General features: G+C 41.8%; 2 protein-coding genes across 2 annotated transcripts in view; one reads left to right on the forward strand and one right to left on the reverse strand.

Annotated features, from left to right (window-relative positions):
- Window positions 1–367: 367 nt before the first annotated feature.
- Window positions 368–12,430, reverse strand: cnnm1 (cyclin and CBS domain divalent metal cation transport mediator 1). The gene is made up of 10 exons (XM_070915730.1): window positions 10,960–12,430; window positions 7,246–7,389; window positions 5,906–6,046; window positions 5,530–5,699; window positions 5,184–5,283; window positions 4,098–4,243; window positions 3,337–3,580; window positions 1,605–1,709; window positions 883–984; window positions 368–444 (listed from the first exon to the last, which is right to left on the reverse strand). The coding sequence occupies exons 1-10, from the start codon at window positions 12,428–12,430 to the stop codon at window positions 368–370; spliced, it is 2,700 nt and encodes an 899-aa protein (XP_070771831.1).
- A 4,458-nt stretch (window positions 12,431–16,888) lies between these two features.
- hpse2 (heparanase 2) overlaps window positions 16,889–27,803 on the forward strand; it is a 49,770-nt gene continuing 38,855 nt past the window's right edge. The window contains exons 1-3 of the mRNA XM_070916313.1: window positions 16,889–17,172; window positions 19,222–19,376; window positions 20,210–20,371. Coding sequence (XP_070772414.1) covers window positions 16,889–17,172; window positions 19,222–19,376; window positions 20,210–20,371 — 601 coding nt within the window. The remainder of the gene's footprint in view (window positions 17,173–19,221; window positions 19,377–20,209; window positions 20,372–27,803) is intronic.

A 27,803-nucleotide genomic window follows, 5' to 3' on the forward strand; every position in this document is an offset into this window, starting at 1 on the left:
CATAAAAAGGTAACATGGACAAGGTTTTCCCATTTACTACAAAGCATGTGATGAAAACCTGCTGAGATCCATACAGTCCAGTGTAAGGCTGGAGAAATCCGATACTATGTTGTTTAGATTTTTTTTGCCCCTCTTACAGTCAGCACTTTAAGGGTGTGAAGTCTGGCAGAGGTGGGACAGAGTGTGCCAGAGGGGACCTGAGTATTACCGGTGGCTACAACAGACAAGATGGCTCAGTCTCCTGTGAGAGTTGTGTCGGAGCGTGGAGGGAGTCTATGAAGGGGTGGTTGTTTGGTAAGGAAAACCAGTGAATGATGACGAGGAAGAAGGTGTGTGTGCTTCATCCCTCTTCCTCAGTGTTACTGTGCTAGCTCGTCACTGGTAGCTCTGAACCCTCCTCCAAACTCTTATCTCCATCCCGAGACTTTTTCCTCCTCTTGTTACCTAGAAACAGAGGAGAACATGCTGAAATTCACTTGAGTAATTACTGGTTAAAATACCTCCACCAGTTTCATCTTGCTTCTCTCATCTTTATATTTGCTTTACTGTGAACAAAAGCAACTTACATAAGATGTTTTTTAAACTACCACACATTTGCCATGAACTGAAATAACGTCAGCTGTATGAAGCAGCACAGCTACTGCCTCAAAATGAATAAATAAAAGTAAATGAGTCATATTGTATGTGAGCCAACAGGGACAGTTGCATCTGGAGAATCTGCTCTGCAGGAAGGAGTAGGTTGCAACGAGGGACACGGCACGTCACCTGTTGCTAAGATACACCCGGCACCGTTTCTATGCCTGACAGAAAAGTTTGCGCACATCTGACGGCATGTGTGGGTGTGCTGTCGCAGTGGTGTTTCGTGACAAATGGTTCACTCACTCAATTTACGCAAGAGCTTCTTTCCAATGTTCTCGTCAGAGCTGGACAGAGACAGAGAGCTGATGAAGGGAGAGGTGGACGGCTGAGACTCTGTAGGCACATCTGAAAGGGAAAGAGACGAGGGAGTTAGATGGGAGGGGATGGAGGGGATACAGCAGAAATGACAGGCGGGTAGGTGGAGGCTAGATTCTACTGCAGGTGACAGTTTTGAAAAGCTGTCATTTAACTCTGAGACTATGTAACTGTAGCTGCTGTAGCCACACATTGGCACATTAAATCTTTTATATAAAATGAAAATAAATTGTCTTGAGTGGGATCACAAGAAGGAAACAGCAGATAGTGATAACCTCAGCAAACGGACTCAGTAATGTGAGTTACACAGCAATATCTATCTAAGGTTTGCTAATTATAGCTAACCTTAGCCACCATAAGTTACTGGTCATACCAGACCATGTAAAGCTGTAGCAGCAAAACTCCAATTTTATTTCGTCAATGTTTTATATCAATGGTAACTGATTGTCTATGCAGTTTTTTTTTAACCAGATCACTCAATGTAGTTTCTTGAGTGCTCAGACAAACAAACAAAAATACAAAATAAAGGGGGGAAAAATATGAAGCATTTTTGGACCCTGTGTTCACTTTTGAAATTTAACTGAGATAAGAATCTATAGGATTCGTGATCCTGCTTTCTCCAGTCTGGATGATGGAGCAGCAGCACTCACCATTCTCTCCATAAGTTTCCGGTCGGTCCTCGTGGATGTAGGGAATCTCATCCATGCGGAGGAACACAGTATCGTTTGGACTCCTCTGCCCATCAGATTTACTGCCTGAGAAGAGAGAATTATACCAGTCAGCCAAACCAACTGTAAGTAGCCTCAAAACAGGAGCTGGTTTGTAGCTCTGCCTACAGAGGGAGGTAGAGAACTCGCTGTTCATCAGTCAGTGCTTTTTTTAGGGTCCAGTAAGAAGACAGGGGTGAAAAGTTTGAGGTTTAAATGCCAACTTAAGATGAGCTACAAGCAGTGGAGGGGACTTAATTGGTAGAATCTGTGGTAGTGTGATTGAACATAAACCTGGCGATATATAACTGGACGCTACTCTTTTATTGTCAATCAACTGAACCATCTGTCTGGTGATTTTTCTTAATAACGCTAACGCAAACACACACAGACTGAGTGGCGTGTTACACACAGCGTGAGACAGATGGGATGTGGGAAATCCTTTAAGCCTTGAAACCAGTACAGATTGGCTGATGCCACGTTTGCACCAGTTTTGTGAGTGAGTCACTGTGGGTGCTTGACATATAGGATTCATTCTTTACTGATATTGTAAATATAGTGAAAAGGTATTAAACTTGCAATTAATTTCTGTGTTGTTCCATAATTATTTACAGAATAGCTAATCCTCTAATAGCGACATTATCTGCTGTGTAGCCTCGTTGATTATCAACCTCATTTTCATTAGTTGTCTCGTTTTTTTATTTTAATTCTGTTATTCACAGGGTTGACATGAATGCCTTTGGGCCTTTTTACAAAATGTATTACCATCGGACCGGCCAGTCATCAGACCATCAGTTGTCAGGTTGCCCCTGACCAGTCAAGAGCATCAAATAGTGACATTAATCATGTGCTGCTCCTGTCAGACAGGTTTTTGGCCCTTAGCCCACAAAGCACTCCAATCAGTGTGTTTGATCCTTTGAACCTCCTCTTTCTTCCTCTTCAAAAGAAGCCTCTACCACTTTGTGAAATTCATATTGAGCCTCATGGAGCAAGATCATCATTTACATTTCAGGGATTTGGTGTTGCTCTTATCCATACAGACTAACAGTGAGTGCAAAAGCAGAATCATCAGAGTTACGTGTAACTAAAAGTGAGAAATGTTGTAGTGTCTCTAACAATCCTCGTGCCTGAGCAAAGAGCTTATGGAGGAAATCAAGTATTAAACTGAGGAGGGAAATAAAAAGATGTATTTGAGCGGGAATGGAGGAGAGATGGTATCACTGAGTGATGAAATGGTACTGAAAAGACTGTCATCCCACATGTTGACCACGGAAGTCCAAACTAAACCTTCATGCTAGATAGATTCATTTCAGAGTTAACATCTCTTCAGGGATAACACAACATTTCCCAATTGTTAAGTCTGTAAAATGTAAGAAAATAGCTTAAATTCCAAGGTGAAGTCTTTGTATGCCTTGTTTTATCCAACCAACAGTCCAAAACCCAAAGGTGTTCAATTTACAATGATATTAAAACGGAGAACTGGTGAATGTTTGGCATATTTGCTTGAAATGACTTAAATACCTTTGACTGATTATCAAAAATGTAGTAGATTCATTTTTTGATGGAGTAATTCATTAATTAACTAATGATTATAGCACTTAAACCAATCCACCACAGTAACATAAACACAATTTGTGTAGTCGACATACTGTTACAAAGCATCTACACTACTTACGAACGATACGGTTTCTTTCGTTGAGCTGGGAGGTGTTGCGAAGGCCACCGTGGGGATGGAGATGTGCAAGGCGTGCCAGTCCCAGTCGAGTGTGTGTGTGTGTGAGGGGGAGGGCGATGCTGTGTGAGCGGGCCTCTGGGACCGGAGGCCTCCCTTTAGCATCAGGATCCACCGGGTCTGGTGTCTGAGGGGAGCTGTCCATCCTGGTGGCCATGAGGGCATTCTGGTAGTGGTTCCTGGTGATCTGTGGGGACACAGAAAGCCAGTATTATCATCAGCATTAGATCAGTGCACGCATGCATGGCTGCCTTTATGCCTATTTAACCCCAGTGCAGGTGGACAGGAGGGGACGTGGACGGTATTGGATACAGGGGAGGAGAGGTGAAGTGAGACGGCACATCCATCATTTAAGGCTAAAATATTCATGGTTGAAATGGAGCTCAATTATCCCCAGTGATTAAAGGAAAGAGGGTGTGTGGAGGGGAGAGCGAGAGACAGGATGTCTGTGTTCAGTCAGAATCAGGGATTAGGACATATCAAAGGCAAATGCTGCAGCAGAGGAAGAGTTTGCATTTTCTGGAATTTTGAAGATTAAATGGAGCGAGTTGAAAGTGCAGTTGCATGCTTGTGCTTGCATTTTGTTTTAATCCTCAGTGTGCAGGAAATTAAACATTTAATTGAGTTTATAATAACATAATAACAGTGGTTGATGTTTTTCCATGCGGTTCTGTGTTGTGTGTGCAGGCATTTATGTTTGTAACCTTGATGATCTGCAGATCTGTCAGCTGCCGGACTGAGTAGTCTGGTAAGTAGACCCCTCCTCCCGTAGTGAGCTGACCCACACTGCCTCCACTCAGTAACGAATCTGATTGGTTCAGACCACTGGCCCGGGAACTATACCTCTGACCTGCACAGAACAGAAGAAGAAAACATACTTTTAGTCGTGTGTTTCATACACACATCGCTAAAATCGCTACTGGGTCAAAAGCTACTCATCTCTGTTCGCCCCTTTTATTCAGAAAGAAAATGTCGTATTTTAATACAAACTGACAGACCCACCACTCCTAATATATCCTTATATATACTCTTTATACCTGGGAAATATAATTTCATTCTGTATGGTGCACCTATAGATCTCCAGTGAGTATGCTTTTAAAAGGTGATTGATGGTGTTAGACATAAAAGTCCTTTGTGTGCATTTTGTTATGCAGGTCCTTTCCATCCGCCTATATTCTGTGTGGTTTTGAGTTGAGCACTGCCTGGCTGAGTGGCAACAAATGTTGTTCCTGTCAAGTCCTTTGGAGAGCAATGACTCAGAGAGAGCAAGTAAAAAAAACTGCTCTTTTGAGATGTGATACCTCTGCAGCCGCTTAAGAGAAAAATTATGGATTCTGTAATGTCCTAAGAAGGGATTTTAGAATATTTAATGGGGTCGTCCAAATTGCTTTAATCTCATCCTGAACATCACACGTGCAAAACATGCAGACTACCACCACAAGAAACGAGAGAGAGAGAGAGAGAGAGAGAGAGAGACAGAGAGAGAGAGGCAGGCTTTCTGCTTGCTCTGCAGTCTTAGCTGGATTTCATATAATCCTGTGCAGGTCATGTCCTTCCACTGGGAAATTCTCTGAAATCACTTCTTTTAATTACTTACTTCCCACGGCTGCTGCTGCTGCTGCTCTTGCCGTCTGCCCCTACACAGACACTGGGTGGGACTGAGACAGCAAAAACACTTCCACCACCAGCGCCGCACTATTCTGAACTCTCCCTGTTGTCATCATCATCACCATCACCCTCATTGCGATTCCCCTAGAAATATTGATCTACAGTGGTTCAAGGTTACTTACCAATAGGCAGGGGCGGGATGAGTGCCGGCATGCCATAATAGGAAAACGCTCCATTTTCAAAGCGGAGAGCCTCCTTTCCTATCTCTACTTCCACCCGTCCCTGCAACGTCAACACAGCCATTTACATGAATTAGGTCTGAGCTCTCTGGTCACGTTGTGACAAACACACTGATTTGATTACTCATCTAATGGAGCCTCCCATACAGGAAATATGCAGGAATAAACACTGTAATTATAACAATATCGAAGTGATTATTGCTTGGTTTCATAAAAGCATTTCTGTCATTAGCATTATTTGCAAAATAAGCATCTGTCTTGAAAAGCAGCAGCAGAGTTTAGGATTTACCTGCAGAATGAGGACAAAGTAGTCGACAGGCTTGTTTCTCTGGAAGAGGTAGTGTTGAGGAGCGTGTTTGTTCTTGGGGTTGAACTTGAGTTCCTGCACAATGCTGGGATGTTTGATGAGACGCAGCAAGATCTTCTCTGACAGGTGACACGGCCTGAAAGGTTCCACCTCTACAAGATAGATACATATAGACACAAACACACACACACACACACACACACACACACACACACACACACACAGCAAAACAGCAAAACAGGAGTCAAAGAAAGAACACCGTGTTCCCTCCAATTTTATCCTGCAATCCACTGTGTGCACCCACAAATATTCTACAGACACTACATGCACACATGCACAAACACACATAGAATGCTACCTGTAGCCAAGAAGCGGTGTGTCGCGAGTAACAACTGGGGTGAGATCTTCACCTTCAGCTCATTTTCTGCAAGTTTGAAGATAGAGAAATCCTGCTGTTTCCTCTCGTGGTTGGATACTCGCCTTTTGTTCCGATTGTCAGCTATGAACACACACAGATTGCAAATCATATAGTGCACAGTATACAGTGCAGATTTCACATTTTGTATATGCTCCGATGGTAGCTGAGGGAGGGAGAGGTGTTAGTCTTGCACTGATTAGGTTTGCCTTACTAGATGTGCCACATAAGTACAGTAGTCTTGTTGGCACCACAAGGAATTAGCAACTACTTTGAGGTGCTTCTGACCTCATTAGTTGATGCAGCTTTATATGCTGCATGCAAACAAACACTACAGACGGATTTCTAGACATGATTTCTCTTAGTAAGTTTATCTACAGCTGCAGATAGATTCAGATTATCCAGCACTGTGTAAACACACCACTGATTGATAAATTGACTTATCCTCTGCGGATGCAGAGGAGTATTAAATATATTATATTCCATTAAATGTATCATAGCTGCAGCAGGAACAGCTGGAGCTATAAATGCCTGAAGTGCTAAGTCGGGAGAGATTAGCTCCCCTGTGCTATACACACACACACACACATAATTACACACACACACAAACATAGAGTTTATGAACACCCACACAAGTGCACCCATGACAGAGACTGCCTCACACACTCTGCATGTAATTAAAATTGTAGCACACTTCAAATTTTGATGCTAATCTCTTCTGGGAGCAGGGTTTTTTGTGGAAGCGTATAATAAAAGTTATTTTTCTGTAATTGTGGCATACAAATAGTAAAATTCAGTGAGTGAAAATAAAGTACCGACCAGATTAGATATGAAATTAAGGGAATTAGACATTTGAATTCCTCTTTGCTGAGAGCGTTTGCAGCCAATTAAAGATGAGCGAATTATGGTGATTATCTGTGACACTGGGCCATTTATACACACTATTTAATTATGCATCAGCAAAGAGCTGGGAACAACAGGGGAGAGAAGGTGGGACCAATAGTTTAATGAGAAAATAGGAGAGGAGAAGGTGGAAGAAGGGAAATTGTACTTTTAATGCAAACTTGTTCTTCCCTAAATATTGCTACATACTGTATATGTTGTTGAATTGGACCTTTTCCAGTGATGATGAGGACCACAGAGCTGAACAAACTGTCAGCTGCTGTGAGAAAATCTATTCGGTGTGGGAGGTGGAAATATAATAACATTGATTCACAGCTAATGCAACTGTGACTTTGAAAACCCGGAGCTTCATAATCAGTTTGTTTATGAATCCTACGTACTGTACAGGTCTGTCTCGTCCACGATCTCAGACTTGATGATCTCCTCTATGACGTCCTCCAGGGTGACGATGCCCATCACTTCATAGAAGGGGTCTCCCTCGCCTTCGCTGTTCACCCTCTGCACCACAGCCAGGTGGGACTTACCTGCACTCATCAGAAAAGACAAAGTCTGAGTTCAAATGTTTTCAGAAATGTGACTTTATGCTGAAAACTGCTCTTGAAACGGGTTGAGAGGCGACGTCACGGGATAAAAATACACACGAGTCAACAGCCTCCAACTGGATCTGTGCAGCCAAGATGAAAATCAGCATAAATACACCAACTGGAGCTGAGAGATCAAAACACAGGAGAGGTTTATCTTAGAGCTAGAATATTACATTATTTCAATGTCAGGACTGCCCTTGTGTGTGTGTGTGTGTGTGTGTGTGTGTGTGTGTGTGTGTGACTCAGACGAGAAGAAAGTGGGCATTGAGGGATTAGACTGGAGACATTTTGACAGTTTGGAAGACTTGGCCCTTACATAAACACTGAGATTACGCAATCAGTCTGGGGATGCCTGCATCTGCTGACTAAACTGCCCATGCCGCTGCCACCTCTGTAAACACACACACACACACACAACAATACACTCTTTACACTTCCATGAGCAGACCCAGCGCCCCCACTCAGTAAGTATTTGGCTGAACATGACAAGCCTGCCAGACACAATGACGCAGCTCACCAACAGCGTCTCTGGAGCGAGTCAATAAAGCGAATGTGACAAGAAGTTAAAGTTGCCACCAAACTCAAACACACTTTTACACTAGTAACAACACGAACTGGTTGCTTCATTTTTCCCACCAAAAACACAGGTACTTAAAAAAATTAATTATTATGCTTATGTATTCTTCATTGTCATGAAAACTGTCACTCTCTTTCTTTTTACGTCAACAAGTAAGTCGGTTTGACGTTTGACAAAATAAGTTATCTAACCAAACGTATGATGTCACTGGAACACAGCTTTCAGCAGAAACGTATAAACAGCCTCCGACCTTACTTCGAAACAAAATCAGTGGCTCATATGAGACGGGCCGATTTAGGGGATCTCTGCCAAGGGATAAAATGGATCAAATGTTTTAATCCACTGCAACAAGGGAAAAAAAAAATCCTGATTGACCGACAGGCAGCAATCTCCAGACCTGGGAGTCTGGCTGTGTGAGATTGGCTGGATGGCGAGTGCTGCACTCGGTGCTCAGGTCAGCTTGTCTGAAGAGCTCAGGTGAGTCAGAGGTGGATTTGCCATCAGCTGCTGATGTGCCCGGGCACTGCATTACATCATTCAAATGTTACATAATACTCTTGCAGAACGACACACACACACACACACACACACCAGACTCACACACACAGACACACATGCCCGGGGCAAAACTGGGTCTACCATGGATGTCCCTTTTGTAAATGTTTCTGCTCCGTCAGTTACCCAGGCTCCTCCAGTCTATGTTTGAACTTCATGTGTTGTTTTAGATCAGGCATGATGTGTTTGCATATGATTGTGCATTACATGTAGATTTGCTATCTGTGTTTCCTGCTAACATTATTGCCACACAGTGCTATAGGAGGATATAGTGCATTATTTATATCTGTGCAGCTATTTTTTCTCACACATGCACACACAACAACTTGCATGCGCACGTTTAGTTCATAAATGTGTGTGTATTGTCTTGTGTATTAAAATAGCATCTTTAGCACAAGTTTGGTGGAAAGTAACTAAATACATTTACTCAAAAACTGTACTGAGGTGCTTTATTTTATACTACTTTATACTTCTACTCCTCTACATTTCAAGGAGAAATGTACTTTTTACTCCTCTAAATATATTTAACTCCCATAGTTACAAGCTACTGTTCAGATGAATGTTTGACACACCAAATATGATCAGTTTGTAATAATATAATACTATAACACTGACGAGGGCCATTCCTTGATACTTACATTTACATTTTGTACTTTTACTACATTCAGAATTCAGGATTTGTACTGGTAATGGAGTGTTTTTATACTGTGTTATTGTCTCTTCTACTGACAGAATATCTCGCCCCAATGGATTAAAAGATTTACAGCAGATTTTGTGTTGCTCATTAAACTCACATGCCATGAAAGCACACATGCATGAAGCAAAGAACATACCTTGCCATATGAAAGGTAAAGAAAATGTTTTTCGTATATATTTTCCTCTATACAGTATGTTTGCAGTCCTCCCTTACATTTCTTACATTACTGGTGACATTTCCTCCCCTTTCCTCTAACAGAGACCTCACCCCAGCCCATCACCCTTCTCAGTGAGACATCCTCACAGCTTCAAGCCAGGCTTCCTGAACAGCAGGAGCCTTTAATCCATGAGAGCAAAGAAGGAAGGAGGCGATAGGGGAAGGGAAAGGTTGGAGCTGAATTTTTCATGGTGGCTCTGCAGGCTCGGGTGGCGACGACCTACAGAGTGGAAGAAGCTTCAAAGGTGCACGCAAATAGGCGCTCACAAATAATCTAAAGGTGAAGCCTTCACCTGTACTTTACCTTTTCACCTGACCTTATCTATAAATAACACGCAATATGGAAACACTCACAAACACGGGGTCAGACCTGAGCCCATGGATCACCTTTGTCAGACCAAAGCTATCCTTCATAATCCCAAACAAAATAAAGCGATGGACCTCCTGACCTGTAAGTGGCAATCTAATTCATGATCCTGCCAAAGTCTCCACTGTGTCCCCTTTCACATTCTGATGGGACAACCGCTGCCTCTATTGAGCTCTCTTTGTCGGTGACACAGTTGTACATCTTAATCCCCATAAGCCAATGTCAATGAAATCCTTGCATAACAGTCATTCCAGTAGCCTCTCATATGTCTCCATTTTAGCCTGTGACTGTGCCAGAGGAGCAGTGTGAGCTGTTTCGCCACGGAGCATCGATTCAGAATCACATTCAGCGGTATCATCAAGACTGAATGGGGGTCCCTGGGGAGAGGCGACACACTTTTGCTCGGCAGTGAAGAGATGCTATCACCGCGTGTGTGATGAGAGACGGAGTGCTGTAGTACTGTGAATGCACAAGATGCTTATCAGACAAAAGATGTGTGAGTCAGAGAGAGATAGTGGTGATATTCATCGCCTCTGCTGCCATTCCAGTGAAGGCAAATGCCTCTACGCTCGCTGAAATCCTCTTTGACACAGTTCAACATTACATTAAAACGTAGATCTGATAACTGATACACATGGCATAATATAGAGAGGGGCAACAAGCAGGGGTGATGGGGCAGATAAAGTTGACAGTGTTGTTGTCATGGGAAAATGACTTTCACTACCTAAATTCTTCAGATAACCCCATTCTGGCCCTTGGTAGCCTCTAACCTCTGGCTGAACCACACTCACTGTGTGACACTGTATCAGATTTCACATATGGCTCTCGCTGCTCTGTGGATCAAAGGGCTTTACTTGCAGGCCCACTGTGAGCCAATGGACTGATGTGTACATTGACTTGTGCACTGAAAACTAAGTGCACAGTCACTTCAAAGGACATTTAGCTCCTAGGTGGCAGGAGGTAGCCTTGAGACGGTTCCAAATCATACACATGGCGCCTCACACAACACTGACTTCTTACACATAGGTTACTTTTAAGTTGACATGTAAAAAATAAATTCTGAGAGCTGACCTCTGATATGATTTAAAGTGGAGTTACCTCTCTTAAATTCCTCCAGCATCACATCCAGCTTGGTGTCATTGAACACGCAGTGCATGGGGTGCTTGTAAAACTGAGTGATTGTTTTCAGGGGAGTGCAATCGTCAGGGTCCACGAAGGCCAAGTCTTTGACAAACAGGATGTCCACAATGTTGGACCTCTCGTTCTCGTAGACCGGGATCCGGGTGAAACCGCTCTGCATCACGTCCGACATGGTGCAGAAGTCCAGCACGGCGTCCGAGGACAGCATGTAGCAGTCTGACAGCGGGGTCAGCACGTCCTCTACGGTCTTGGTTCTCAGCTCCAAGGCTCCCTGGATGATGTTGAGCTCCTCTTTGACCAGATCGTGGTACGGGTCTGTGACACGCAGCATGGCCACCAACTTCTCCCTGGTGTAAAAGCTGCTGATCTCCTGGTGCAGTAAGATGTCCAGAATCTTGGAGACCGGGTAGGCGATGGGGAAAAACACCAGCATCAGCAGGCGGGTCGCGCAGAGGGTCTTGGAGGCGATGGCGAGACTGTGCCTGGACGCCACGGAGTGAGGTAAAATCTCGCCAATGAAGAATATCCCCAAAGTGCACGAGGCAGTTGAGAGAGCAGTCATTCCTAAAATCTGGCACATCCACACCACAAAGCATGTATTTGTAAGCACGTTGCCCAGCACCACAGTGCAAAGGATGTAGTTTCCATGTTTACGCACGGACTCTATTTTCCGTGCGTATTTCTGCTCCTTGTCTGTACCACTGTTCTGCAGGACTCGCAGCTCCACGGGGTCCAGAGCCAGCATGCTGATGTTCAGACCGCTGCAGAGCGCAGAGAGCCCCAACAGGAGCACCGAGACACCCGCCTGGAGCCAAACATCTGCCTCTGGAGGTCTCTCCACCACCGCCAACCAGAAGTCTTTGGTGCTGAAGTGCTCCCATTTCACTCCATCAAACGCGCACATGGAGTAGTATTTGATCACCTCGCCTCTGCGCAGGTCTTTGGCGAGCAGCTCCACCAAAACTGAGTTGTGACTTGAGGCGGATCTGAAAGAGCCCAGCAGCTCGATGTCAGAGCTCCGGGCACTCTCCTCTTCGCATGGATTCCCTCTGGACAGGAGCCGCCTCTCCGAGTCCCCGCTGTCCCCACCTGGTTCCTCTATAAACGAGATCCACGGAGCTGCAGGAGCGGAGTCGGGTCTGCCGCTGATGTTCGGGCTGCTGGGATGCTCCGTAGCAGGGGGTGCGGAGTAGTAAACCCTCAGCATGAAGCGAGTCCCCTCGGTCGCCCTCAGTATCCCATCCTGCACGGACAGCTCTCCGCTCTGAGTGTCTTCTGGCCGGACGCCGAGCAGCGCTGCTGTCGGGGCCGTCAGAGAGGAGAGGGTGGCGGTGAGAAAAAGGAGAGAGAGCCGGCGCGGATGCAGGATGCAGCAAAGAGCACCCGCAGCATCCGCAGCCATCATGCTGAATGAACTACTGAAGGACATGGGAGAACTGGGTCACGTGGTCTGCGGATGGGATGGATGGAGCAGCTGGGTGGCCATATCCATGAAGAAGAGGAAGGGTATGTTACAGAGAGAGAGAGAGAGAGAGAGACATTGAGGAGGGGGGGGGGGGGGGGGGGGGGGGGGGGGCACCTGAGTCCTTAAATATACATGACAAACCGTGACGTAGCCCTGTCTTATTCGCTTTCTGCCACTTTCTAAAAATAGAAAACAGGAAATGCCCGATCATGAATGATTAATGTGATACACACGGGATCAAGCAAGCTTACAACTATAGAGAATCCGTAATAGGCTAAATATTAGACGGATATTCCACTAATATCAAAGCAGAAATTAAAGGGAAAGAATACACACAAAGGCTCCCCACTAACATAATTCAGGTCATATATCACCGAGTTTTAAGGAACAAAGTCTTGAAATGTCGTTTGTGTGTGTGAGGTAGTATTCGTTTGGGAGTTGCAAATATTACACAGCTATTTGCTGTTTTGATATGTCCACTAGATGGCAGTATTATCACCTGTTTCAGAGCAGCCTATTGTGAAAAGTATACTGCACATGAAGCCTAGTAGACTTCAGACTTCAGTAATAAACGGAATAACGTGTGTGGATTTATTTCTTTGTCATAAAAAACAAATTGTTTTCCAAATTTGCATCCTTTAACAAATAGAACAATTGTTGTAATCTCAACACATTTTAGAAGAATGCAGTTTGATCTTGCAGCTTTAAAAATAGGCTGTCACATAAAACTTTTATATCTCATGGAATATATTATACATAAAGACCGACCTATTAATACGACTACCATGGCGTGAAATATGTTTTATATTTATATAAGAATATGAAATATTAATTCAGTAAAACAAGGTCAGAAAGTATTGGCTATTACAAACTCAATGAAGTCCCAACAGGAAAATAGGTAATTATTATAATTGTTATCATAATTATTATTATTATCATTGTTGTTGTTGTTGTTGTTGTTATTATTTACGGCACATTGACCAGATGCTCTCAGTGCAGTTGAGCTCGATGACTACAATCTGTCGGATTTACGAGGTAGGAACGTGGAGGTGAGAACTGAGTCCTGCCAAGTCTTAAACACTGAGACTCTCTCTGCTCTCCGCCAGCCGCACTCCCATCATAACATGGGCAGCAAAAAGACTCAGCACACAAGAACAAAACAACACGGGTTCCGAGGACCACCAGTGAAATAACGACTAGCCTACTTTCATTTCGACTCCAAGACAAAAAGATAACATAAAATGAATCACACCGGATTCATCCGATCTCAGCATCTCAGAGAACACAACCCTGTTTGTTCTGATGATTTTGTTTGCCAATCAAAAAATTTTAAATTTAAAGATTGCCGGCGAATTTGTTCTTCAACCATAAAATCTGCACTTTCCCTCGTATTTAACATTATTTCTGTCGATATATAAACTCTGTCGATGGTAATAATAATAACTGAAACAGGCCAAATAAAACTTAAAGAAAGAAAAAAGGCACGTTCCCAACGAAAATTACTCATGATGGAACATTTCTGTGTGTTACTGTAACTTATTTCCCTTTAGGACGTTTTTTAAACTCTTATAGGATGTTACACTATAATAATAGCCTCTTAAATTAATCATGTTTTAAATCTGCGAGTTGATAAATATTTGTGAGTTAATGGATGTCCCCATACACAAGTCCACAATTATGTTGTTATTATTGAAGTGTCCAAATTCTACAATATAAATACAGAAAATATGCGTGGGTTTCTCTGACTGAAGCAAAGAATCCCAGAATAAATACTAAATGTAATCAACACTGACAACAATAATCTTTTGCTCAACAAAACGTTATGAAGTTCGCATACAATTGAGCCCAATAGTTCCCCCATAGACTGAGTCATTTTCCTGTACATTCGAGCTCAAAGTCCATCTTCACATGATTAACCTGCACATGCAAGGGGCGTAATTGTGCTTGTTCGAAGAACTGGTTTATGTTAGTAACTGATTATGTTTTCCCATTGAACATGTGTCACACGAATAAGAAGATTTTCGTTTAATCAAAGACTTTATTTATTCAAAATAAGCTGTTGGAATAAATGCTTGCCTGTACATAAAGTTAAAGTTAGTTTAAGACTACGGATCTTACCTCAATATGTATTTCTCTTTTTTTCTCTCATGTAAATTCATTAAATAGTCTGCACGTGTGTGTAGAGAGTCATGGTGCTCTTCTGATTTCCTCAGATCTGCCCAAAAACAACTCAAAACTTTCATTTCAACAGTTCCTCCATTACCGTCGATCAGTAAAAGAGGTCATCCTTATAAAGCTGGTGCGACATTCACAGCAAAACAATATAAACAAGGTCGATAGAAAACACACTAACACACCATTATCGCACGGACACACACGTCATTTCCTTTTTTTTTTAAATTATATTGATGTTTCCTTAGGGTGAAGTTTCCTTTTAATTTTCTTATAAAAACATCCCCAAAACTATAAGTGACACGCCAGATGTCTGGTAGCACCGTCTGATATATAAGAGCTAATTCAAGAACTCGTCGCCTATATAAATATATAAACGTTAAATACCTTTCTATTGAAAACAAAAACTTGGCTTATATTGAAACCACATGTTGACTATGATTTCTAGCTGAGCCAAAATGACAACATGAAGCAGCGGACTCTTTCTGCTGATCTGCTACATGGACCTGTGCTTATAATGGGATGGATGAAGACGAAAATATACTGCTGGATTACTCATCAGTGTTTCTGGCGTGTGTCTGGCACTCAGGAGTGGCTCTAAACTGCCTTTTCACGTTTAGTTAAAGAATTAACAACATCATTTTTACGGATACGTCATTACAAAATACAGCCTGCTGGACTCTTTGAATGTGTTTAATGGGAACTTTCGTGCGTAAAACCTGAAACGTTCACGCCTTGGATAATTTTGCGGTTTAAAGGGTTCGTGAGTAGGTGTTGTAGACCCGGATAAAAAGATTAATCCGGCCTTTACTCGGTGCATTCCCTTCTCATGTAGTTTGCTGCTCATCTGTGAGACAGCAGTGACCTTAAACGACCACGTCTCGCAGCACTGACCGCCTGATGGGACTTTGGCGCGCAGCGCCCTGGAGAAATCACAATAGACTGCACTTTGTTTGGTGTGTTGCTCACCAGTTCCCCGAGAACATCTGGAGAGAAGAGTCACAGAAAGAGTTTATAGGTGAGTTCCATGTGTAGGACCTTAAATCCCAAATTAGTTTTGTATGTTTTGAAAAGGGGCCAATCTCTTCATGTTGTCATCTCCAAATGTCATCGGTCTTTAAAAGAATTGTGCAATCAGTGAGTTGTTTGTCAAAACAACTGGAGCCTCTGTAGTACCAGGAACATGAAATATCATCTTGACAAGATCTTTTTGTTCTGAAGCAGGCCTTCTTTTGTTCTCGCGAACTGTGCAACCTGGAGTTTCTTGTGGGCCAAACAACATCCACTTCCTATTGGGACATTTATTTTACAACGTGCTGCCAGAAATAGAGTTTTGAAAATGGGCAACTATACTTCTTAGTATGATGTATATTTGAGTTTATGCCGTCAACATGAATGTATGGTGGACAAATCCATCCCCGGACAGGCCGTTGTGCTGCCTTTAATCGCACTACAAACATGCTCTAGTTATTATTTTCATAAATAAATGAAATAAATATGAGATTATTGTAAACATATGACTCTCAATGATTTCTTCAACTGAATAATAATCTTTCCATCAATTATTATCTTTACATCTTTACAAAAGGAATTGTCGGTGCGGCAGCCAACATGACTCACTCGTTTTATCAAGCCAGAAAGCCTTTTCATCATCATCATCATCATCATCATCATCATAATGACCTGATAACATGTAGCTACATATGAACAGCTACTTGATGACACTGAGCACTCTTTGGTTGTCATTTTATTGCTGGATTCAACTTTGGTGTTCTATGAAATTATATTTCGATTGTTGTAATATTTCACACACGATTTAAGAGAAATATTGATATTAACTTTAATCAGAAATTACTACTTTATCTTCAGTATTTAGACGACAGTGCTTCCTGGACCAAACTGCTGTTAGCCACATGAGCAGAGAATACTACTTTTGAGCAGTTTGTACTCATACCTCAGAGAACCTTAGAGGGGCGGCGCTGCCTCCTCTCCTCCTCCCAGCTTCTGGCTCCCACAGCCGGGAAGGCTGGCTCGGGGCGTGCGCTCTTGTGAGCAGCTCCCAAAAATACTCGGAGGGGCGGGGGGCAGAGGGGGTGAGACTACCAGACAGGAAGACAGACCCAGATCGATGAGACCGAGGTAAAGAACCACCATCGAACTTCGCGGCAGCAGTTTGTTCAGTTGAGTTTTTTTTTTTGTCTTCTCGGCCTCATTACGCGCACTGATCCTCCTGCTCTCCAAAACAGGAAGATGCCCAAATCCTCACCGTGCGTATTTCCACGGTCCTCCCTGTGGCTGGCATCTTTGGCTACTTTGGTGGTGCAGTCGGTGCTCTCTTCCTCCTACTCTTCTTCTTCTTCCTCCTCTGCATACCAGAGACCTGCAGCCGGTGGAAAGCGACCGGGCTTCATGGAGAGGACTCTGGTTCTCCTGGATGTCAACACCCGCAGTCCGATCAGAGTCCTCAACGACAACTTCCTTTCTTTGCAGCTGGACCCCTCGATCATCAAAGACGGTTGGCTGGACTTTCTGAGGTACTAAAGAGTTTTCCTGCTTATCGACAACATCGATCTGTATCGGTGCCCAGGAACATGTTTGGTGGTTCTTTTATTCGTTACGCGCGCAGCCACGTTGTCTGAATTGTCATGGAGTGAGCCAGCACGTTTCCTCCTCACTCAGGGCACAGAGTGGTCCAGTGCTCCATTATTCAATGATTTTTCATCGAGACCGGTAAAGTCCAAATCAGATCTTTTAAGGCCACTTTGAGAGTAAACGATTATTTAAAAGGCTACCCATTTGGGTCTTTTTGCTTTATAGTGTATATTCACTGTGTACTGATAGTATACACTGTTCCCATTAGACAGAGATGTGTGCCCCTTCACTCCTCTATGATGTCCATTTCACAAGTTATTAAATGTAGTTTTGAGGTTTTATTTTTGTGTGTTAAAACAACTAGTTTCACTTGGGCCCAGTGTCATTCGTGTTGTTTCAATACTTTTAAAAATGCATGGTGAGTTTTTCACTGACTTTCATTCAGTTTTGTGACTTTTCATCTCATTTCATTTCTCAAATGTCACTAGAAAGATCCACATTATGAGACTATAACTTGCAGCACTGGCCGTGTTTTGACGATGGATTATGAATCATGACGTTTTAAAATAATTTAAACTTGGCAAAATAGCTTATCAAGAATTCCATGTTTACGTTCAAGGTTTTAGCTCACAAGACTAATGACTCATCATGTCCTGGTTTGGATTTAATAATGTTATTCAGCCGCATTGTTTAGTTGAGCTTCTAAATCACATTGTATGATTGTCAAAGATTGATAAATATGATCTACAGAAGATGATCTTAAGGGCAGAACATGACATCGTTTTGCACAGTACATTTGTGGACAGGAAACCATGTAGGAGAGCATGTTTTACTCTGTGTGCAGCATTCTTCCACTCTAGAAGAAGGCGAATGCTGAAACATTTTATTATTTTACAATAAACGCATGGGAACATTTTTCATTTTTAATTCCACCACAATTCCTGTTCACCTTTTGTCTCTTTCACAAACCCTCCTTTACAACTTTGTCCTTGGTTGGTAGTTTATTGCTAAATCTCTTCATAATTAATGTATTACATACATTTACCTTCATCAACTATAATTCGCGTAATGGTCGTTTCGGCTGAAATAACCTAAACAACAACAGGTCTGCAGGCCTGTCGGCCGTCACTTTATGGATCTTCCGTCATTTTATTTTGTGGAGCTTTAGCAGACTGCCACGTAGGCTGTAATGACAAATTCAGTGATTTACAACTAAATCAAAGTCCCTCACCTGCATTAATTCTTTTTTTTCCGAAGCATTAAAACTTCATGTGCACTAGACGTTAGACTCATTTTTTTAACGTCACCTACAGCTAAATTGCAACTTTTCATATTTTTCACGTTTTCATTTGATAATTAATTATGTTTTCACTTGCACCAAAAAATAAGCAAAGGACATGTTGTTTTTAGTCGTCTGTGGCAGCTGAAAATAAAAGCAGCAGTTACGGATTATTTGGAAAACTCAAATCATTTAATATCTGTAGGTCTTCATAAACAGTCAGCTCCTTCGAGTTTAAAATGGTGGAGAGTAAAACCGCTCTCAGGCCTGCTGTATGTGTTGTTCCTCAGGTTATTCTGAAGCTGCTGTTGATGCTTTTCCTCCGGGAGGCAGAGGACGCTGGACTCGCTGCCTGTTTCTTGGGCCCGCTGATGTCAAAGAGAAAAGCAGGACACGAGTTTCGTGTTGGGCCTGCGGTGCTTTAACAGCCGCAGCAAAGTGAAATGACTTCCTTTGTATCTCTCTCTGTCAGGCTGACTTGTTTCATATTTGGACTACAGGTCAGACATAAAGTAAACTGAACGGAAGAAAGACTGGAAAAGTTAAGAAAGAAGAGCGATTCTCTTTATCGCTTTTCCGAGCGGTTTCTGCTCCTCTGAAATATGTCCGTGATTACAAACTGCAGCTACAAACGCGGATAACATTTTAATAAGCTGTGACTTTGTCCTTAATATTTATTACGTGAGTGTCACTCTGTCCCGTGTGTCCGCAGCTCCAAGCGGCTCGTGACCCTGGCGCGCGGCCTGTCACCAGCCTTCCTGCGTTTTGGCGGTAAGCGGACCGACTTCCTGCAGTTCAACAACCAGAAGAACCTCGCAAAGTTCAGAGGCCCTGGACCCGACTACTACCTGAAGAACTACGAAGACGGTGATTTGACGCGACATTTCTCCTCTACTTGCCTCACTGTGTGTCTCTGACGGACTGTTTCTTGACGTGTAGGCGTCTGTTCCTCGCCTGTCTGTGTTTTGTGTGAACAGTCAGACGCACTGAGTACATTTCAGTGAATTTTATTATTTCCTCCAAACGTTACGTTGTTTATACATTTTACACAGCGTCCATTTTCTTGTAAAAATACAGCAAGTTGCCAGTTTATTAGAGACACCTAGCTAACACTAACACACAATCAATCCTACCTTCATTAAAGTTATAATGAAACTGTTTTAGGGAGTATAGGAATATCTAGTTTACCTTCACTAAATGGATTAGGCAAAATATTAGGCTACAATTTAACTGCACCTCAAAGTGCAGCCTCCAAAATGACCATGAAGCTGAATTAACTCTTTAAAACAGTGTCAACAAAAGCTGAAAATTAAAACCTTCATGTAGCTAGGACTTATTGTAGGGCTCATGTACCAGACTGCATTAATTTTAGCTAGGTGCTAATACAGTGCCAACTGAGTGTGTATACTGTAGGACACCAAGGATGTTGTTTTTGTTGTTGTTACTTTTCAACAGGATATATTTTAAGAAAAGTATCTGTTACAATGACCATCGACACATTCTGTTTTCAAAATAACAAATGTGTGTCAAACGGGGACACATGTGGTCCAGGCTTTACTTGCAAATCAAACAAACAAAAGTGTTTTAAACCTGTGTGATACTAAATACCTTTTGATGAAAATAGCAAACTAAGTATGTCAATCCATGACAACAGAAATATTAAAGCAGCATTCATTTCTTCCATCTATGGCGGCTTGCAGACATAGTGCGCAGTGACATTGCTCTGGACAAACAGAAGGGCTGCAAACTGGCCAGCCATCCTGACATAATGCTGGAGCTGCAGAGGGAGAAGGCTGCCACCACACAGCTCGTCCTGCTGAAAGAGCAACTGTCCAACATCTACAGCAACATTACAATAACAGGTAGGAGATCACACACACACATTTAGGTCTTTTTTGGCCCATGCTCATATCCTAAGAAACCTGTTGTCCTTGTTCTCATAGCGAAGGCTGGACTTTGTAGGTCATACACATTCATGCAGATGCGCATGTGCACACACACGCGTGCAGTCACACAAGGTTCAAAGCATGCCAATGGAAACCATCAGCTTTCAGAATGACAAATGTAATTTGTAAAGAAGGAATGTGGGGATGGATGGAGGGGTGCAGCAGCAGACACTAGTAAACAGAGCACTGACATTTTCACTGGTTAGAGTTAACTCAACCTGACCGCAGAAGGAACTCTGGAGTCCTGATTTTGGGTGGGCTGGATTTCTTATCTGTGATTGACTGGGATGGAAACGAGGAACGGCAGGAGAAGAGAGTAACTGAGGGATTTGTCTGTTAGAGTAGCTGCAGTTTTTGGAATCGTCCATAAACATGCGCTTGGCAGTGAGTTGCCTAAAAAGACAGAGTCATTGTCAGAAATGATCAGTTAACACTGCTCATGTGGTTCTACAGAGCTTAGTCAGTTAGTTGGTTAGGGTCATAGAGTACATTGAAGCTAAAAGACTAAACTAAAGAAAAATAAAGGAAGTAATAGAAAAGTAGGTTAGTTTAACTCTAACATCTGAGCAAAACAAACTAAAACAATATATCTAATATTATTCCATGTCTTTACTGCTCGGTTGCCTCCTCATACAGAAACATATATACTCCTCTTTAGCATTTTGAAAAGGCAGTGGGTGGGGAGTGTTTTTTTGGGGGGGAGGGTTTTTATTCCAAAACAGAGAACCACCCAGAAAGTGAGTCTTGAACGCCAAAGAGCTCCTGGAAAAATCATTGTGTACTTGGGATCTGACCAGCAACGAGAATACATTAATTGAAAAATGGAATACTTGGCCATGCGTTTTGAAAAGACATTGATAAATTACGTAAAAACAAAGAATACAGATCTACCTCAAGTGAACCCAGTTGATTAGTTGTCACTAATATGTTTGGTCATTATGCACACACAACCAGTGGCCTCTCATGAGTGGGTCTGCAGTTGGTTTTCCATGTTTTCAGCAGGTCTCGCTGCCCTGGACTGTGTTGCCGTATGAGTGATAGAGGCGGAAAAAACATGTATCAGCTGCGTGTTTTCAAATAGTCTCAAGTGCAGCAGTCAAAACAAGGCCTTGTTGCATGCAAGCAAATACGCAGAAGAAGAATCCGGACCTGCTCGTGTGAGGGCTCAGTTCACAAGTTCAGTTCAGGAGTCATGTAGTATACAGCAGCCTATCATTAATTTTGTTGTGTTGCAGCTGTGCTAAAAGGCACTTGTACTCTTTAATTTTGTTGCCACAGGAACTTAAGGATGTTCCATGTAGACCCAGCATGTTCAAATGTCTACATTAGACTAGATAGTGATTATCTGTTAGTATTTTTGGGTTGTTTTCAGATAAACAACATATTTGAGAAACCGTACAGTCAAAAGCATTAGTAATGTGGATATGATGGCCAGGAAGGTAGAGGCATGACATTTTATTCAGCAGTCAGATAAGCACAGAAAATGATATCATGTGACATCACACCACCTTTAAGACCCGCAAAAGACAGTATGGAAACTACCGTACAATAACCAAAGTCCCAGACAACATGTAGTCTTATAATAATGAAATGATCATCATCCCGTATTGTCTCAATTGTTGTTTCTTGGTAGAAAATAACTGTAAGCGAATAAATCGTGGTCAAGATAACTAGCCTCTATTGAAATACATTTTACAGGTAGGCGTGTGATGAAATATAAATTGAAAATATTGATGCAGTAAAACTTACTGTGTTAGTGAATCACCGCTGAATGATATTTTCCAGCATACTAGACATTTTTGGTTCATTTTACTGATTGATTAGGGCCCCATGGAGGATTTCGTCTTTTTAAAATGTGAACTTCTTGTGTGATGGGTAGTTGAGAGACAGAGAGCGGACGAAGCCAAGCAGGAGGACTTTATTTACCCAAAGCCGATTTACTGTGTTTAAGTGTGTCAGAGAAACTCTCATTCTTCCAAGCACAGACGCAAGCTGCAGGTCTGCCACCGGAGAAATGTTGTTTTAAAAGTCTGAAGGATATTTCTCTTAGATTGTTTGTGAAGGTGGAGCTGCTGTTTTCTTTTTTATGGTACAAAAAGTTGTCTCTAGTGGAATTTACCAGACATTGACTGTTTTAGTGGGAAAATAACTCACCATAATGAGCACTGATGACGCTGAGAAACTCCTGGAAGTGTGAACATGTTTGTGTTACAGACTCATTACTACACTCGGTTGAACTCTGAGCATGTTGTGTAAACTAGAATCTGTGCAAAGCCCTCTCATCTCTGTGGTGGAGAGTAACAGGCGTACAGAGGCACTAGGGATGTGTTTAAATATGGTCTGGTAACAATCAGCCAAGATTCACTGTGTGTGTGTTTGTGTGTGTGTGTGTGTGTGTGTGTGTGTGTGTGTGAAAGCAGGTGGTGTTTAAAGGACCTTTTCCACTCACCACTGTCTGACCTTTGACCTAGGCTTGTTAGAGCTATCAATAATGAGGCCACGCTGGGCTAACACACACACACACACACACACACACACTCATATTCACACACACGTTCAGTGGGGGAATTAAGTTGAGAAAATTCTCCGAGCTCGGACAAGGTCATGGTCAGCGTCCTGTCATGTCTCTCTGCAGGAGTATATCCCTCCTTCAGGGATCAATTCGTCAATTCTCTGTTCTCTTCCTCAATCAATTCCCTCTTCTCCACAACTTAACACCTCTACCTCATTTTCTCTCTCATGTTTACTGTTAGTTTAGCTGTGTATATTGTGACTTCATGTGAAAGTCCTATGTTTATTTGACACCTCAGAGAATGAGGCAGTCCATCCGTTCAACTTGTGACCTCAAATGCCTCGTCCGTGTGTTTAAGGCTCACAGGATAAACATGACTCAATTTAGGAATTCCTATACTGTGTTATTCTTGTTCTCTAAGGCCGGCCGATCAATATTTGCGAACACGGACCAGAAGAAAAATCTTCCCAAAACAGAGAAACTGGAGAGGAGAGAGTCAAACATAGGATGTTTTCAGTTATAAGGTCTGCAGCTGCTCCAGAGACGCTGAATAGGGAACTTGTTTTGCTATTTCTGTTGGAAGTGTCAAGGATTTCTCTTTAAATGTTTTCTTTGACTTCCAAGAGATAGGAAACATGCACAACTGAGCAGGATATGTGATTTTATCAGTTGGAGCAAAATACTGTTTGTAAGTCTGTTTATGTGTCGAGCTGAAAATTACTGCACTAAATAAGCTCATCGTGCACACGAAATGTCTAGATGCGTACATCACATCTAACATTTGGAGTTTCTTCACAGATGTACAGTAAGGAAAAAAATACCTCATACTTATATAGTATATATAAAAGTATGTAGTATGTATACAAGTAACCTCATAAATAAGGAACAAATAAGTAATACTTTATATTATCATTTATAAATACAAAAAAAGAACAAGTGGTGTGAGCCCTATGGCTTTATCTGGGATTTCTAATTGGATGTTGAATCACAACTTGGACACTGAGGTAATGTTGCTGTTGGGCCAGTTATTTTAGCCATCTGGATGAGATGGAGGGGCTAAGTAGGACATCTCCTTAGGAAGGCAGTAACCTAGATGGGAGACGAGCAGGATTTTAACATAGGACAGAGCCAGGCTCATGGAGAGAAAAACACACATTTTGTAAAATGTAAATGTAAATGAAACTGTAAAGTACAAAGGTCCGACAACAATCTGAACTTCAAAATATCTGGTTGTTACTGATTGTCCTTTTGTACGAAGGTCATCACAAGTTGCTGAGTGGAGAATGAATACAGGATAAGATCGTACAAAGCAGAATGAAAATCACTGCAAAAGGTGAAACATTTTCAGGCATTCATTTATGACTTCTCATTTTACAAATCTGAATGGCTTGTCTTACACACTAAAGGAATTATGCTTGCGAGAGTACTTTAAATCAATGGATTCCTGTTGTCCAGCGATGTGTGTTGCAAGGAGACTTTTAAGTTTAAGACAGTCAGTGAAACAAAGCTAACAAAGGGGTATGACACCACACCAAATGATCCATGAAGTTATACTTTTATTGATTGAAGTTTTGGTTAGAGGCAGCACATTAAAGAGCATTATTCTAATGTTAGAAGAGTCAAAAGTTGGCTTCATGATCAGCAGCCTGACTTCTTGATTTTGGTCTCTCCTCTTTCTCTCTTTCTTAGTCTGATCTCATGAGTGTAGTATCGTGTGACACAAATGTTTACGGTGTCTAATCAGTTGTTAAGTTTAAGTCAACATTGCTGAGAGCACATCAGACACTAATACCTGAGCCCCTCTCTTTGAACTGACACAGAGGTGCAGCAGTCGCAGCCAGAAGCCTCTCACTGAGAGCTGCAGGGCTCCATTGAAGGGAAACATGAGAGGAACGACAATATAGAAAAGTGTGAAGCAATACTAATGTAACCCTGCTTTCACAACAAACTTGCAAGTGCACCATTATTTTCAGCTGAGGTAGTGGCTATGTGCTCCCGAGCAGCTGGACAGGAGGTGGTACCTCCATGTTGGACGGATCTGCAGCTCACAATGGGCGAGTAGCACGTCTGACCTTTTTATTAACCATAAACACAATCTTTCCCTAACTTTAACTAACTGTTTTGGATGCCTATCCCTAACCATACCTTTTAAAAATGATTTATTTTCCATGTCCACAATATTTACTTAACTTAAGGGAAGAATTGTCTTGTGTTGATGTTTTCAAGTTGCTGCGCATCTCTGAACTATTCTCTCGTCCTACCAGGACTTAAGTGAAATTCATGTCTCTGACAAAAAAGCATAATGAGTCACTACAGGACATACGGGAAGGCAGACGGTTAAAAATCTGGAAAGACAAACATTAGGAGCAGGCGCAGAAAGGGGAATTTACTGAACATCTGTGAATGGCTTGAAAATGTTTTCATCAAAACAAACTGGTACAGCTGTCTATAGTCAGAGGGCCTCTAGTTATAACTTTCTGTTTTTGCTCATTTGAAAATCAAAACATATTTTCTTGCAACAGTGGGAAACATGCTCCATCCTTCCTATTAGTTCTGCTATACGACTCCTCCCAGCCTTTTATCCTCCACTCTCTCCTTAATCTTTAAACCTCTTTAAGCAAGAAGGAGATTTGTTTCTCCAACGCCTGCCTTATCTCTATGTTTAAAATTCCCTCACTGAATATGCACACACACTCACACACAGGGCGTGAATTGTGATGGACTCGGTCTTTGGTGTTGCAGCTGCCCCAGTACCCGGTCCATCTCCAGCTCACTGCTGAATGCAGATTTATGGGAGTTTCTCCTGCCAAGTTTCACACTGTTACACCACAATACAGCCAGTTGCCGTGACGGTGGGATAATGAATATAATCTGCTTTGATTTGTTGATATCCATAATGATATTATTGGATATGAGCAGTCATTGTGGATCTTGGAAAGAGCAAAAGTAAAACAAAGAACATTAAAGGTTGTGTGTATGTTTTTACACATTACGGATTAACTGTTTGCTTGACTGTACTATTAAATGAAAAGGACCTCGAACTCTGCTGTGTTGTACTGCCAACAACTGAGGGGAGTCGAAACTCATAATTCTGCTGTAAGCAGAGTACCCACGTTTTTTATACAAATATATTAAGCTTGGGAACATCATCAAGTAGATATAGTAGTGATCTTGAACAGAGAGAGAGAGAGGCTTTTCTGTTTCTGACTTGTCCACACAGGTGAAGTAAAATGGATATCCTTCTCCTTTAAGAAGGGATATTTACCTTTATAAACAATAAAAAAATTATTTTAAATGTTTGTTTTGTGGAGAGATTTTGTATTAATCTCTTAAGTACTTAAATCTTTTGTCTTTTTTTCCATTTTGGCACTTTTTAGATTATCTTTGCTTCTATAATTTAGTTATGAATGAAACAACTCTATTTTAACTGAGTAATTTGTATGGATTAAGTCAATCATTTTTTGATTTGTTAAATAAAATCTACACTATTTTGCACTTGAGATGTACGAGTCATGTGTATTCTATCAAATAGTTTTCCCGTTTCAACATTAATAATTGATAAATAGAGAAACACTGTACGAGGAGGAGATATGCTAAAGGTATAATGGCATGAGGAATCCATGAAAATACCAACTTGAAATCTGCATGACCTTTAAATGAGCCAGGCTTCCTGCAAATTGGCTTTGGATTCTGCTCAGTTTGGTTTTTGGGTTTCATGGCAAATTGTTTGTGGCATTAGATTAAATGATGGCAAACAATCGAGACACTAATGATGGTCTATTAAAGCCAGACCAGGGAGTGCCGTGAAAATAGCCAACAATGCTGCTGGCTTGAACCAGGCACAGCAAATTGAAATCTTGGCATGTGCTGGTTGTATTGAATACCAAAGGGAAAGGCTGTCTGAGTCTGGCTACTGAACAAAACTTCAGTACAATAAAATGCGATTCTTACATCACCAACATAGTTAACAAATGTTAACTTTAAATCATGGAGAACTTTCAATATTTTAACACCTGAGTGAATGTTCTGCACTAAATCAACCTATTGACTTAAAATGTATCATCTACTGATATCTGGGTGTGTGAAACAAGACATTCGCATTTGTTTTGTGTTTTTTTCTCAAAACCATCTCTGAAACTAAACTAAACTTCCCTGCACCAAAGCTTTAGTGTCCTACATTTGTTTTTTTTCAAGGATTTAGTTCTCTGTGTTTGTCCTCTCGTGCCACCACATGCATCTTTTTAGCATGGTTGTGTTTAAAGTCATGTTTGTTTTTGAAGAATCATTCTTTAAATAACTTATTTGATTAGATTACTCGTGTACATGTACCCAGAATTAAGCCCTGCGGCACACCATTGTGACCTCTGCAGTTTCACACATGGAGGTTTTTTACAATGTAACAGACAAAGGAGCTGTGTTAGAACCAAGCACCAACCTCTGAATAGTGAAGCTTGTTGAAGTGAAGTGCCTTAAACCCCCATTCTTTCTAATGGCCAGCAGGGGGCGACTCCACTGGTTGCAAAAGTAAGTCAGATTGTATAGAAGTCTATGAGAAAATAACCCTACTTCTCACTTGATTTATTGCCTCAACATTTTCCTCACGAGTTTATGGTCTCAATCGCTAGTTTCAAGTCTTTGTCAATACAGCATGATGTTCATTTTGTATAATTTACAAAATGAACATCAGGCTGGCAACCTTGTGATTGACAAGTCGCCACCATGGCAAGCTGTGAGCCGGATAGTGGCTTTCAGTTGCACTAAAAGACACTCAAGGAGTCGGCTGTTAATTTCTTCTGTTTTACAATCTAACTTTGTTTTTTTTGGAGCCAGGTGCAG

Source organism: Enoplosus armatus, chromosome 12 (genome assembly GCF_043641665.1).
Source record: "Enoplosus armatus isolate fEnoArm2 chromosome 12, fEnoArm2.hap1, whole genome shotgun sequence".
NCBI lineage: Eukaryota > Metazoa > Chordata > Actinopteri > Centrarchiformes > Enoplosidae > Enoplosus > Enoplosus armatus.

What these genes read in the sequence shown, in the direction of transcription:
- cnnm1 (XM_070915730.1), bottom strand. Translation starts at nt 12,430, where the DNA reads ATGTCCTTCAGTAGTTCATTCAGCATGATGGCTGCGGATGCTGCGGGT. An exon ending in ACTTTGTCCTCATTCTGCAG is followed by an intron (nt 5,284 to 5,529) that starts GTAAATCCTAAA and finishes TTGACGTTGCAG; the next exon opens with GGACGGGTGGAAGTAGAGAT. An exon ending in CAGATCTGCAGATCATCAAG is followed by an intron (nt 3,581 to 4,097) that starts GTTACAAACATA and finishes GTGTCCCCACAG; the next exon opens with ATCACCAGGAACCACTACCA.